A 12,560-nucleotide genomic window follows, 5' to 3' on the forward strand; every position below is an offset into this window, starting at 1 on the left:
ACCTGCAGCTGATTCTGCAACAGTTGTTAGAGAGTACTCCAAAGAATGTTGTACAGCTGCCAAATATTTTGAGGGATTGCCAGCAGACCAGAGGGCGCCAAGACTGTTGCTCGAGGCACTTAGAAAAATTGGCACTTCTTCGTTATTCCCCACACATCCAGAAGTGATCACCATGAAACCAATAAATGATTCCCATGAACATGTGAAATTTTATAGACGTCAAAATGAATTGTTTTTCGCGTTGGGGTGGGATAGACGGATATTAGGGTTGAGGAGAGGGGAGATATTAGGGTTGGGGGAAAGGGGGATGTTAGGGTTAGGGTTAGGTTAGGGTTATGATTAGGGTTAGGGGAGGTGGGATATTAGGGTTAGGGGAGGTGGAATATTAGGGTTAGGGGAGGTGGGATATTAGGGTTGGGGGAGGTGGGATATTAGGGTTAGGGTTGGTGGAATATTAGGGTTAGTGGAGGTGGGATATTAGGGTTAGGGGAGGTGGGATATTAGGGTTAGGGGAGGTGGGATATTAGGGTTGGGGGAGGTGGGATATTAGGGTTAGGGGTTAGGTTAGGGTTATGATTAGGGTTAGGGGAGGTGGGATATTAGGGTTAGGGGACGTGAATATTAGGGTTGAGGGAGAGGGTGATGTTAGGGGAGGCGGGATTTAGGGTTGGAGAGAGGGGTATGTTAGGGTTGGGGAGAGGGGTGATATTAGGGTTGGAGAAGAGGGTTAGGGACATGATATCCCACCTCCCCTAACCCTAATATCCCACCTCCCCTAATCCTAACCCTAATATCCCACCTCCCCTAACCCTAATATCCCACCTCCCCTAACCCTCCTAACCCTAACATCCCCCTCTCCCCCAACCCTAATATCTCCCCTCTCCTCAACCCTAATATCCCCCTCACGTAACCCTAATATCCCCCTCTCCCCCAACCCTAATATCTCCCCTCTCCTCAACCCTAATATCCGTCTATCCCACCCCAACGCGAAAAACAATTCATTTTGACGTTTATAAATTTTTCTGTTTATGTTCATGGGGAAACATTTATTGGTGTCATGGGGATCATTTTTTCGATGTGTGGGGAATAACGAAGAAGTGCCGAAAAATTGCCTTAATTGGTGGAATGGGAAGAGAGGAAAAATTGGTAGGGGGAGAAATTGGACGATTCGAAAGTGAAACACTAGAGTACATTGCTGGCTTCGCATTGAAAAAGGCTTATGTACGCTTTCCATTGGTGACAGTGAAGCAGCTGTGCAATGACAAGCCGCAAGGATCACAAATAAGAATGTTAGAACGAAAAGACAATTGTCTCCTGTATCCTTCAGAAGACTTTCTATATTTTGTACAGCATGTGTATCTAAGGTTTTCACGTGAAGCCAGCCGAACAGCAAACAAGATCGATTTTGGTAGCACAACAGAAGAAATTCTTCAAGGCCAATATTTCATATCTCTTGTACATAGAGTTTATGATTTATGTGTTGAAGACGCCAGTGAAAGTGAAGTGCACGAACTCCTCACTTATGTATCCAAGCTGATGGTGAGAACGTTTTCTCATAGTTTTGCGAAAAAGCTATTTGAGAGGATGCATCAGCGGGTCACAACGGGAGCGATTTCCCTCCGCAGTCAACTCTCATCATGAGCTAATGACACTTGGGTAGTGGGCCCCTGATCTTAGGTGTATGAACCGACTTTGTTTGGTCACCGGCATGCAGAACATAGTTTCCTTGCTTTGCATGTTTATGCTGCCTAAGCATGCAAGGATTCCTTCTATGTAAAAAAAAGGTAAACCAACACTTTGGCTGAAACCTTGACGCTGGTGTGTTGGCTTTGTTAACAAATATCAGCCGGCAGCAAGAAGTAATTCAATGCATCAATTCTGTAGGTCATTTATTGTATTTCGTAGCATTATTCTGTAAGCAGCTAACTAGATGACTGTTCGTTCAAGTCTGCAGCATTGGCAACTAATTGGTCGTTTGAACAAGTCTGCATCATTCGGATTGGAGTGCAACTATGTCCTCTTCATACAATGGTCCTTGATACCTAAACACAATCTTTATTAGAAGCATTGCATGTGCTTATTGTGGAAATAATATCCAACCATTGTGGAAAGAATATCCAACCATCCTCAATTCTTCAAGATTGCGTGCGACCTTTTCCGTTTCGGGGCGGGGCAAGTGCATATGGCCGGTCCTGCCGCCGCGCTATTCGAGCTTGGGTGATATGGTGAATGTCGTAAGCAACCTCGGCCACATCAGGATTTGTTCGCCGACGACCCATTTGCCTCTGAGAACACAATAACCGCACCAGCACGAATTAACTAACTAAAATAATTAGTTAATTACTATGTTTCCAAAGAATGCCTCCAACACATCTTGTGTGAAAGTTCCCAAGGCTAATTTTGGCATGTCTTTCAATAATCGTCCTGAAATGGCTATAAGATTATTGGATGTGAATATTAGCCCTTCCATCGTTGGCAAAGCCATCATTCGCTTGGTTTCTCGACGACTTTCAGCATTTCTCTGTGATAAAAAGATATTTCAAAAGCTATGTCGCATCAAAATGCCAACTTGCCTCAACTACCTTCCATTTGATCATCTTCTCAGAAAATTCTGCCAACCAAAGTATCCTTGGATCACTCATTCTTCCAATTGGATACGTTATACGGCATGTGACAATGTTGAACCATCTGAAACACATTATCTTACTAGCACGACTGACCTATCGATCTCGCTTCCCATGACATGCCGCCCTATTTTTTGTCGCATTTTTTTTCTATACTATCTTCTTTACTTTCATTCAGTGTGAATGCCTCTTCTTTACATCGCCTAGGCCAAGGTGGGTGTCAGATTCCATAGACTACTCCTTGTCGCTTCGACATCTTCCTGTCTTTTCATTGTATCGCATTTTTGTGGTGTATTGAACTGATAAAATTGCTAATAAACCAATGATCGTGGAAGTAGCATGTGCTTATTTCTATAATTAACAATACCTTTCCATCATCGAAACGTATAATTAACAATACCTTTCCATCATCAAAACGAAGTCCGATGTCCCGCATGCTCCCATCGCCTTCAGACAATGACCAACTTTGTGGCTGAAAACGCCAGTTGCGAGTTTGACATTCATCTGCAATTTACATGTAGCAGTCAACCAAGTAATAAATAAATGGTAACACAAAAAGAATACTAACCTTTGTCCGAGGAGTCAAGTTGACATGTGCTAATGTCAGGCCAGATTGATACAGCGCGAGGCTTGAGGATTCCGTGTTGTATAAGCTCTTGATATCTGTCCACAAAATATCTTTTCCTTGGCCAGCCATGTTCAGTTCATGTACCTTGTCCCACCAGGTTTTGACGAAAAGAGAGAATTCCTTGCAGTCTGATGAAAGTGAACTTATTATGAAACTCCAATCGTAGCAACAAAACCGGGATCCACCAACCTTGAGCAAATGTTGTGGATCAGAGCATAGAAATATCGGTCTTGTTGGATCATACGGGTTGGGTGCCGTGAACGTGCTCTCCAGTGGAATTTTAGATAGCTGAATTGCTGGGCTAACAGATAGACCAGTGGTTCTCAACCTTTTTGGCTTCGCGGACCCCTTTTGACCGTCACGGACCCTCGCGGACCCCCTCAAGTTTTAGTTCAATTTTAGCTCTATTATGGTGCAACGTTCATATCTGTATTGTGCAAATATGAACTGTAGGCTTGTGATAAACAGCAAAATAAAGATTTTGCTTGAAAATAACATCATTCTATTTATGTAGAAATTGGTAGACTTTTATTTTTTCAAAGCTAATTTTGCTGCTGTATATCTTGAAGTACGTGGTCGTGTCTTGAAAATACACGACCTCGTTTTTATATGAACGGGTAGTGCCGAGAACCATTACCGCAAAGATAGATGGAGGCTAATGCAATATTAACGCATAACGCTTCCGACGATACTTTTGGTGTGATCGTAACAATTATGGCGCCAAAATAATGAAACATATATTTTATGAACATATATCACGTCCAGTATCTAGCGAAGCGACGGTCAACATACGGACCGCGGGCCGGATTGGGCCCGCGACGGCATTTTGATCGGCCCGCAGAAAGTTTCTACCGTCAAAGTGAAATCCTAATCTAAAAGTATAGACAAATTTTATGCGCCAAATCATGGATCCAAGATTTTAAACCTGAGAAAGACTGTCATGAAACGGCTTTAAGAGCATGCATATCATTGTCCGATTTATGACGAGTGTCAGCCGAAAATATTCGGGTTCATTTTCCGAAAATATTCGGGTTCATTTCAATATGAATAATACTATTCAATTGTATAATGAAGTTCTGTACCTCCAAGAAACTGTTCAAATAGTCGTTATGTATTTCATAGGATAAAATGAATTTCGTGGCGAGGTTTCAATCCCTGCATTAGGACAAATTAGGGAAATACTTCGGAAATTTTTATTTCAAACGACTGTACACTAATTTGATGAGACTGACAACTTCAAATCGAGAAGGTTTCGCAGACATTACGAAGTCACCCTGATTGACGTCACTATCTCCATATTTTTATTTTATTCACAACCCCCAATAAAACGTCTCTAAACGGCAATGTGTTTGTATCAGCAGGTTAATGGAAAATTGGCTATGAAAATGAATTTCCACACTACGATAGTTCATGTCAGACAATTATGATGATGATATGAGTCATGAGGTATTAGCAGTTGTGGTGGGAAACTGCCTTATGCTTTCTCACATTAAAAATAAAATAAAAATTAGGTTATCAACCATTTTAAAAATTTAGAGGTCTCGCGGACCCCCTGAAATTGATTCGCGGACCCCTAGGGGTCCGCGGACCCCCGGTTGAGAACCGCTGAGGTAGACCATCTGCAACGACAGCATGAATTTTCAGCCCTCTTTTTTCACACTCATCCAGTAGCTCCCAGAAGTAAAATGACATCTCATCGGCTGTTATACTGTCAGTCGGGTACCAGGCCAAGGGTAAAGATATTTCTTTGTGAATAGTGCGGACGTAAAATACTAAATTATGAAACATGAGGTAATAAAAACTGTTCAACCATAGCAGGTAAATACCACCTACCCAATATGTGACTCGCTATCACACACTTGCCACTGACAGGCGAGTCGATGAAACCAACTAGTTTCCCGTCTTTGACCACCAGTCTCTCCCGTACTTGAGTCATGTATTTTAATGAAACAACTTAACAACTTTTCTAAACAACCAACTTTTCATTTCGTCCAGAGTGATGTACGCCGGCAGCTCTATTGATTTGTCCATGACCCTGTCGATCTCTGAAATCGCTATCTTGTTGATGCCAGACTCGGGTTTGATGTAGTTTCTGGTCAAAATGAAATACCAATGATTTGCTTGAATTATTCGTCTATCACGTATTTTGGGTTTACCTGTAGTTTTTGATTGTCGTTGCGGACGGAAGAGTTAAGATGTTGCTACTTCTGACAAATTTATATGCAGATGGAGATCTTGAGAATAGTTCAATCGACCACTGAATCACATCTGGGTGATACCGCCGTGCGTGCTTATTCGTTGTACCATTCTTCGCCTGGCATAGGCTGAATGCTTTCTGCCACTCTAAAAACCTTGGTACGCTGCTGACTTACCTCCTGAAAATTTTCCCATTTAGAGAAGTATTGTAGAGTTATCAAAAACCTGAAAGGTCTTGTACCTCTAATTCAACATCACCATCTTCATTTACTTCTAGTGAACCTGCCAATTCCACACTATTTTTCAAATTAAATTCATAACATTCTTTGCATGTATTACTGGTATTCCATAATACTTTTTCTAAAAATATACCAACAGTTACAACTCTAAATATGTTGTCTAGCAGCGACTACCTCACCTACAACGCAACAGTTTCGTGATCTTGCAATATTCTCAATCAACAGTCGTGACTCTGACTCATTCCATTTTAAAATGGGATGCGTAGCTGCTCCAGGAATGTAAGCTCGAACACCTTGGCACACTTCAAGTTTCTTCACTTTACCTGTATTCCTCACTGTTGAACCAACTCTTTTCTTTGATTATCATTATACGACTTACATAGCCATGACTTCAAATTTGTGCATGCTATCTGCGGAAGCTGTAGTCTTTCAATCCCAAGCTGCCAACCATAGTACGCCACTGACTTGACTTCAAGTTCATTAGTGATGACAATCCTAACAATAGTCATGAGAGATTAGCTGTATCCAAGTGCTCTGACATTGTAAATATGTCAAACCTGAACTCTAAGACGACAGATGTCGACTGCTTTTCAAATATCAGACTATCACCACCGTCAACGAACAACCATCCATCTGAAGAAGGGAAAACATAGACAAATAAAAAAATTCTATGTATCCCTTACAATTATAGCCTACATTGCAACTCTACATAATGTATTGATCTATTGTTATAAATGCAGTAATATACCTGTGATATTCTTTGTTGCAGCTTTTAATGATGCAAGGTTGATATATTTTCTTTTAAGCTGTGTCATGCAACCGGCATCTCTCTTCGCAGGCGGTTTTCTTTTGGAGACGGAAGTGTGGGGGTACGACTTGGAAGGCAAATTGAGTGATGGAATAGCTCCACATCTCAATTGCTTCTGATCTCCAACAAAAAGCAAATCATCTTCAGTGAAATGCTGATCACATATTGCTGCACTGAAATATGACGGATGTTAGCATACCGAACATTCTTGAAATATTTTACTGCAGTTACTCACGTTTCCTTATGCAACAAGACCTTTATGCAGTCACCTTTGGCAGACGAATCACGTAGCGATAGTATAAATCTTGTAAGACCTTGTCTATGTCTGCAATCCTCTGGAGACTTTGCCAGGTCGGGTCTGTATATTGTGAAGAGGCTTCTCTTATCCTTACTTCTACGTGTCCAATGACACCCCGGTATTGCCCAGTTTGTAGCCATTATCAATACAAACTGCTATCTGAATGGTTTAGATACGCTGCTTGCATCCTGTTCCCAGCGAAATCGGCGACCTTCCTCCGAGCAGCGGACTGTGAAGCCGGCTGTTGTTTATCTATCCATTGGGCTCGAAAGTCACGTGACTTTTCAGCATAGCAACCACCGTCTGGGGCCAAGCGCGTTTCTGGTATCATCTTCTCTGCGACAGTAATGCATTTGTATGTCGCAATTTCTGCTACTGCGCTGGTCTTTGCTGTCACATTATGTGTTTGTGTTACAGGATTGATTTTTTTTCGTGCAGATAGATGACAATGTATAGTATTCAATTAAAATGATGGAGTATAGAGCAGTTTAAGATAGCCTATGTCTAACAAGTAATTCCAAGGTTTAGTACTTTCATCTGGACCTACTAACTATTCATCGTATGGCTTCAGCATTATTATGCTTCAAGTGTATACTTATCGACACGGAGACAGTGATCAGTCAACATCGGAGATTATTAATATTGTAACATTACCGTACCGTGTTAAATTTGATTTCAGATGGATTTGGTTAAGCTACTTTTACGATTTGCGAGTTCTTCAAAAATAATCCGAATCTGGTCAAAAGAAATCAAAATGATTCAGACAACGACCATCCAATATCAGCAATGTATGGTGGTGATGGCAAAGAATTGGGAAATATTCAGTTCAACCATGAGTATAATGAAAGTTTATGACGTAGAGGTTGGTAACTGCAAAATTACCTGAAAGATTGGGGAAGCGTTGGAATTGAGTTCGAATCCTACTTGACGCAAGTGAGTCGGAGGCTTATCTGGACTCCCCACTGCTTACCTAACTACATGAGCAGCGTCATGTAATCAAGCCCAGATGGCCAAGTAAAGCCGATGAGGCTCGAAAATCGGCATCACTGAGGAGGACGTATGGAAGCAAGCAAGAGAAGAAAGAAAGAAAAAGCTTATCAAAAAGCAAAGAGACCCTTGAACTTTGAAGCATTTATGTTGTGGTGCAAACAGACGATCATCATCATCATCATTGGTTTATTAGCAATTTTATCAGTTCAATACACCACAAAATGCGATACAATGAAAAGACAGGAAGATGTCGAAGCGTCTTGGAGTAGTCTATGGAATCAGACACCCATCTTGACCTAGGCGATTTAAAGAGGAGGCATGCACACTGAATGAAAGTAAAGAAGATAGTATTTCCACCTTTTCAGAGTACTATGTAATATTGCATACTTGCCGGAGTGTTATATTTTTTAAAGTCGTTTTAGGACATGTTTGCGGCACTTCTGTAATGTGTGTATTGACAGATATCAAGTGTCCCTATTCTACCAAATCAAGATCATTAATAGACTTGAGCGTTTAGAAGAAAGTCTTCATTTTGAAATGAGTCGGTGGTACTATAGTACTTTCCAGCATCACAAGTACTTTGACAAGTGCAGGGCAGCTTGTGCATTGCATACTCAAAACTTATGTCATTTCTTCGTTTTGGACCTGACGATTCCCTCAAGATTCTGAATAGAAGAACTACCTAATTCTGATATAATAATATTTCCACAACAATACTTTCTTAATCTTGCATAGTTGCATACTCTCGCTTGATTTTGCAAAATTCTAAGAGTGGTGACGAAATCAATAACTGGCCAATAAATTCGACAAATTCGCAACTTGAGAATGTATTTCCTTTGTACCGAGAATGAAACAAATAGAATGTAGGTATTGGTCACAGATAAGGTATTCTTGATTAATGTTGCCAACTTGCCATAAACGGATGCAGTTTTGACTTAAGCCATACACTGCTACTGTGGAGGTAGTCTTAAACTGACGACTCACTTAAACACACAGAGTTGGCTTGAAAATGGGCAGTCATAAGCAATACAATTGATAGGACTGTGTTGGTATATCGAAATTGACGAGAATAACAGCAAGCAGTGTAACTGCGAGTACTCCATGGCAATCTGTAGTTATTGCGTTTCTGCATCGCGTCGACGTAAGTATCTTCCATTGACAAGCCAAGATCCTGAACGGCGTTTGTGTAAATTCACGGTGCTCTGGCCCTGAGAACGACGGTAAGGGATACCAGTGTTGTTGGGTCCGTATGGTTACGAGGCTGGTCTCACACAAATGACCTACTGGTGGCATTGATGTACCATATGTCGACAACAATGTCAGTTCCTTCCCAGCGTTTTGGGTGGATTTCTACGAGTTCAGGAAGTATATGTGGTCCCGACTTTTAAGGCCGGTAGCGTCTTGAAGTGTGTCGCTCCACCTCCCTACGGTGACGTCATTCCATAGACAGTTGAGCTGCATTTTCTCACAGTTCAAGGGGTAAATAGTGTGCGTGTGCTTCTCGTTCTTGCGATGAAGGAGATGGTGTCTTCTGGAGAGCAGTTTTTGGCAGGTGTCTTCTGGAGAGCAGTTTTTGGCAGAGATACCAATTGCATCATACAAGATGCCGGGATCAGAGATGCCCCTGATATGGTTTACATATAGCGCACAGTGCAACTTCACTAGCACAGCAATCAGGTACAGATTAGTGAGGCTAGCATCAATGTTTGCATTGATTTGTTAAACATCTAAAAGTATCTATAAAGAGAATAAAATAGTTATGAATTACCCTCTGATTTTTGTTCAAGAAATTTGTGTAAATTTTGTATAGAGCAATGCAAAAGCCACTGAAAGTAGAAAATTTTTAATTTGGCTCAACTAGCCAAATTTGCTATACATTTTTTGAAAACTCAACAATTTCATGGCATAGCCAGTAAAATTTAATAAAACTTTTTTATTTTTTCAATAAATTCATTTTTTTTTAAAATCTGCTAGCTTCACTTCTGCATGTTGGAATTGAGTCAAATCTAGTGTGCAACCTTTTTTCAAGTCACCTAACAATTTTGTTCATGAGCCAGTGAAATTTGGGAAAAAAGTTATTTTTGAACAACACTGATGTGTAGAAACTTGACCAAAATCTAGAAAAACATTGGCAACAGTGCCAGTACTAAATTATAGGAAGTAGTGTCATGAGTAACAGCAAGACCTGGTCTCCCATTAAAAGAATATTTACATTCCAGTTAGAATGATACCAAATTGTAAATCGCTGCATCATCAAAAAAAAAACAAGTAGAAAGTACGGTACTCTTGTCCTTGTCCGGCAATAGCAGTCTTCTCAGCACTATCCTTGAAACAATCAATAACTTCCTTCTGATTGGCATGGTTGAATATAAATTTGGCTGACCGAAATTCTTGATTATCTTTTTCGATAAATGGCACAGATATCTTAAAAGCTAACCGATGCCTGCAGTTGATGCATCTATTCTTAGGCCACTTTATAAACACTTTTAAAAATCTAATAATTGTGGCTTATCTTAAATCATTTGCTATTGAAGCTGACTCGATTACGCTGTCTTGGGGCACACGAGATACCGGTATGACATTTGATACCACCAAACAAACAAGTCAACATAGTTCAAATGTTAATTATATTTATCATTCTCACTAGCTTTATTAATTTCAGTCACTTTCCCGTCGTTTTCTGGCAATTCAGAAGTCGATGGAAAGACTACTCCGAATTGTTTTCTCATCCATTATAACAAATTGGCACGTTATACCCTGGCATTTTGCGCGGCTGCAAAACAACATAATCCTACCTAGTTAGTATCTAAAAGTTCTGAAACTAGCTAATAAGTCATAGAAGATAACATAAAACCCAGAACTGTACTTCAAACAACCTCACGGAGACAGAAAATACGATTTAAAAACAGACCAATATCGCAAATTAACACAGGCAGCGGCTATCTAAGATAGTTGTTTGGCCCCAGCGAACCAGTAGTCACGTGACTTTCGAGCCCAATAGGTTAGTTATCTATAATAGGACGAAGGCAGGCCCCAACGAGCGAGCTGCAGAAGTGTTTGTTTTCGAATTCAGTTTTAACTCAGATATTGATTCTTATCCTTTCTGTTCATCAGTAGGGCTGGGCAAAATCGAGTACTTGAGTGATTCGATTCTGAATCACGCAATATGCTTCGAGTCGAGTAATCGAGTATCACTCATTATGACGTCATAACAGAATGTAATACGTCAAAGTTCAAATATGTACCGTTTATGCCACCAAAAAGAATATGATGGCTGTTATCCATCTCATAAACGATAATTTGGTATTTTTTCAACCATACCGATTTCATTCGACTTGGTGACAATGTTGTGGATAATCATGACTTCGGAAATGTGCTACGTCTGGTAACCTTCGTAGCTTTGTAGTATATGTTTCGTATGTTCAGTACTCGAAAAAATCGTCTTTTACTACTCGACTCGAATCATTAAAATTATTACTCGATTCAGATTCGAGTACTCGAATCATTGTGCTCAGCCCTATTCATCAGCCATTAGAGTACTTGATATCAGTTATCAGGATGACAGAAAAGCGAGGTTGTTGCAGAGGTAACTGGTGGTTCTGATTTCTGATGTCATTTGGAATGGTTGTGTGGTGTGGGAATGTATGAATATATGCTGGCATGGTCAATTGGTCATGTTTATGATTTGGGAAACACACTGGAACTGACGTACCACCGGTACTCTATGATTGATTGTGCACATCGTAATGCTGATTATATATGTTGACCAGAGTTGGATCAATTACATTATTTCAGTTCAATTACAATTACAATTACAATTACTTTCATGAATGTTTCAATTACATTACAATTACAATTACTCCATGCTAAAAATATCAAATTACAATTACAATTACAATTACTCCTTGCATGCATCAATTACATTATAATTACAATTACAATTACTCCTTGCATGCATCAATTACATTACAATTACAATTGCTGCTGTTGAACATGTAATTGAATAGTCATAAATTCAACCGTGGTCCTTGACAACCGTAGCGTCGTATTTAACAACAATTCAAGTCTAGTTCAGATTGTGTAGTAATAATTGCGTTGATGTGCGTACATGGTATGCTATGTAAGCTGTCACTGTGACGTAATGTAAGCGTGTTTTGTGTGCTAGGTAATTATGGCTCACGTAATTGGAAATGTAAAATGTTATTTACCTAATTTCCTATGGGTTAGGATTGAGGATAGGGTGCAGTATGTCGTTGAAAAAGTATTATAATATATGTATGTGTTGGATTTGCGTATATAGTATATAATTAAAGAAACAATATTATTTTTATCGAGGGACGTAGGAATTAGGATGAGGAGTAAAAACAAAACCGTGCTTTGTCAGATAAGACGTTAGATAATATCCAGTGGTCTGGTTAGTTAGCCAGACGAAATAACGATGCATCATCGTGATCTGAAATCGTATTGTAGGTTGCCAACCCACGGATATATGCGCAATATGTGAGTCACGGATGAATGCACCGACAAACGTGCTGAAAAGTCGGCTAAAACCAGCAAACTTTATAGTCCTAGAGCTGGCGATCCATGCGTCCAAATTTGATGCATCTGGTCTTCATCGTAAGCTATTGATGTACTAATTACGAAAATACAAAATAAAATCTCGTCAGGGCAATGTAACCGCTCCAAAATAGCCGTTTAAGGCCGACTGTTCTGAAAAGTGAGAGCGCTGCAGCAGCATGACTACAACAATTACCAGTTACGCCCATAGCGATTGTTC

General features: G+C 40.1%; 1 protein-coding gene and 1 long non-coding RNA gene across 3 annotated transcripts in view; one reads left to right on the top strand and one right to left on the bottom strand.

Moving 5' to 3' along the window:
- The window catches only part of LOC145442727 (uncharacterized), a 309,441-nt gene that overhangs the window by 187,793 nt on the left and 109,088 nt on the right, over positions 1 to 12,560 (top strand). The gene's annotated exons all lie outside the window — the stretch shown is intronic.
- Positions 5,578 to 6,963, bottom strand: LOC145442719 (uncharacterized). Of its 2 annotated transcripts, none has more exons than XR_013916136.1 (6): positions 6,731 to 6,962; positions 6,436 to 6,668; positions 6,245 to 6,320; positions 6,067 to 6,182; positions 5,690 to 6,010; positions 5,578 to 5,627 (listed from the first exon to the last, which is right to left on the bottom strand). XR_013916136.1 is itself a non-coding variant. In XM_080320706.1 (6 exons), exons 1-6 carry the CDS (start codon positions 6,931 to 6,933, stop codon positions 5,666 to 5,668), a joined length of 915 nt encoding a protein of 304 aa, XP_080176832.1. In that variant the 5' UTR covers positions 6,934 to 6,963; the 3' UTR covers positions 5,620 to 5,665. The 2 variants fall into 2 exon arrangements, 1 of the variants encoding a protein (XP_080176832.1); XM_080320706.1 differs by having other exon boundaries at positions 5,620 to 5,808; positions 5,867 to 6,010; positions 6,731 to 6,963.

This window comes from Botryllus schlosseri, chromosome 7 (assembly GCF_051294905.1).
Source record: "Botryllus schlosseri isolate E-star chromosome 7, Bs_hap1, whole genome shotgun sequence".
In the NCBI taxonomy this organism is placed as follows: Eukaryota; Metazoa; Chordata; class Ascidiacea; order Stolidobranchia; family Styelidae; genus Botryllus; species Botryllus schlosseri.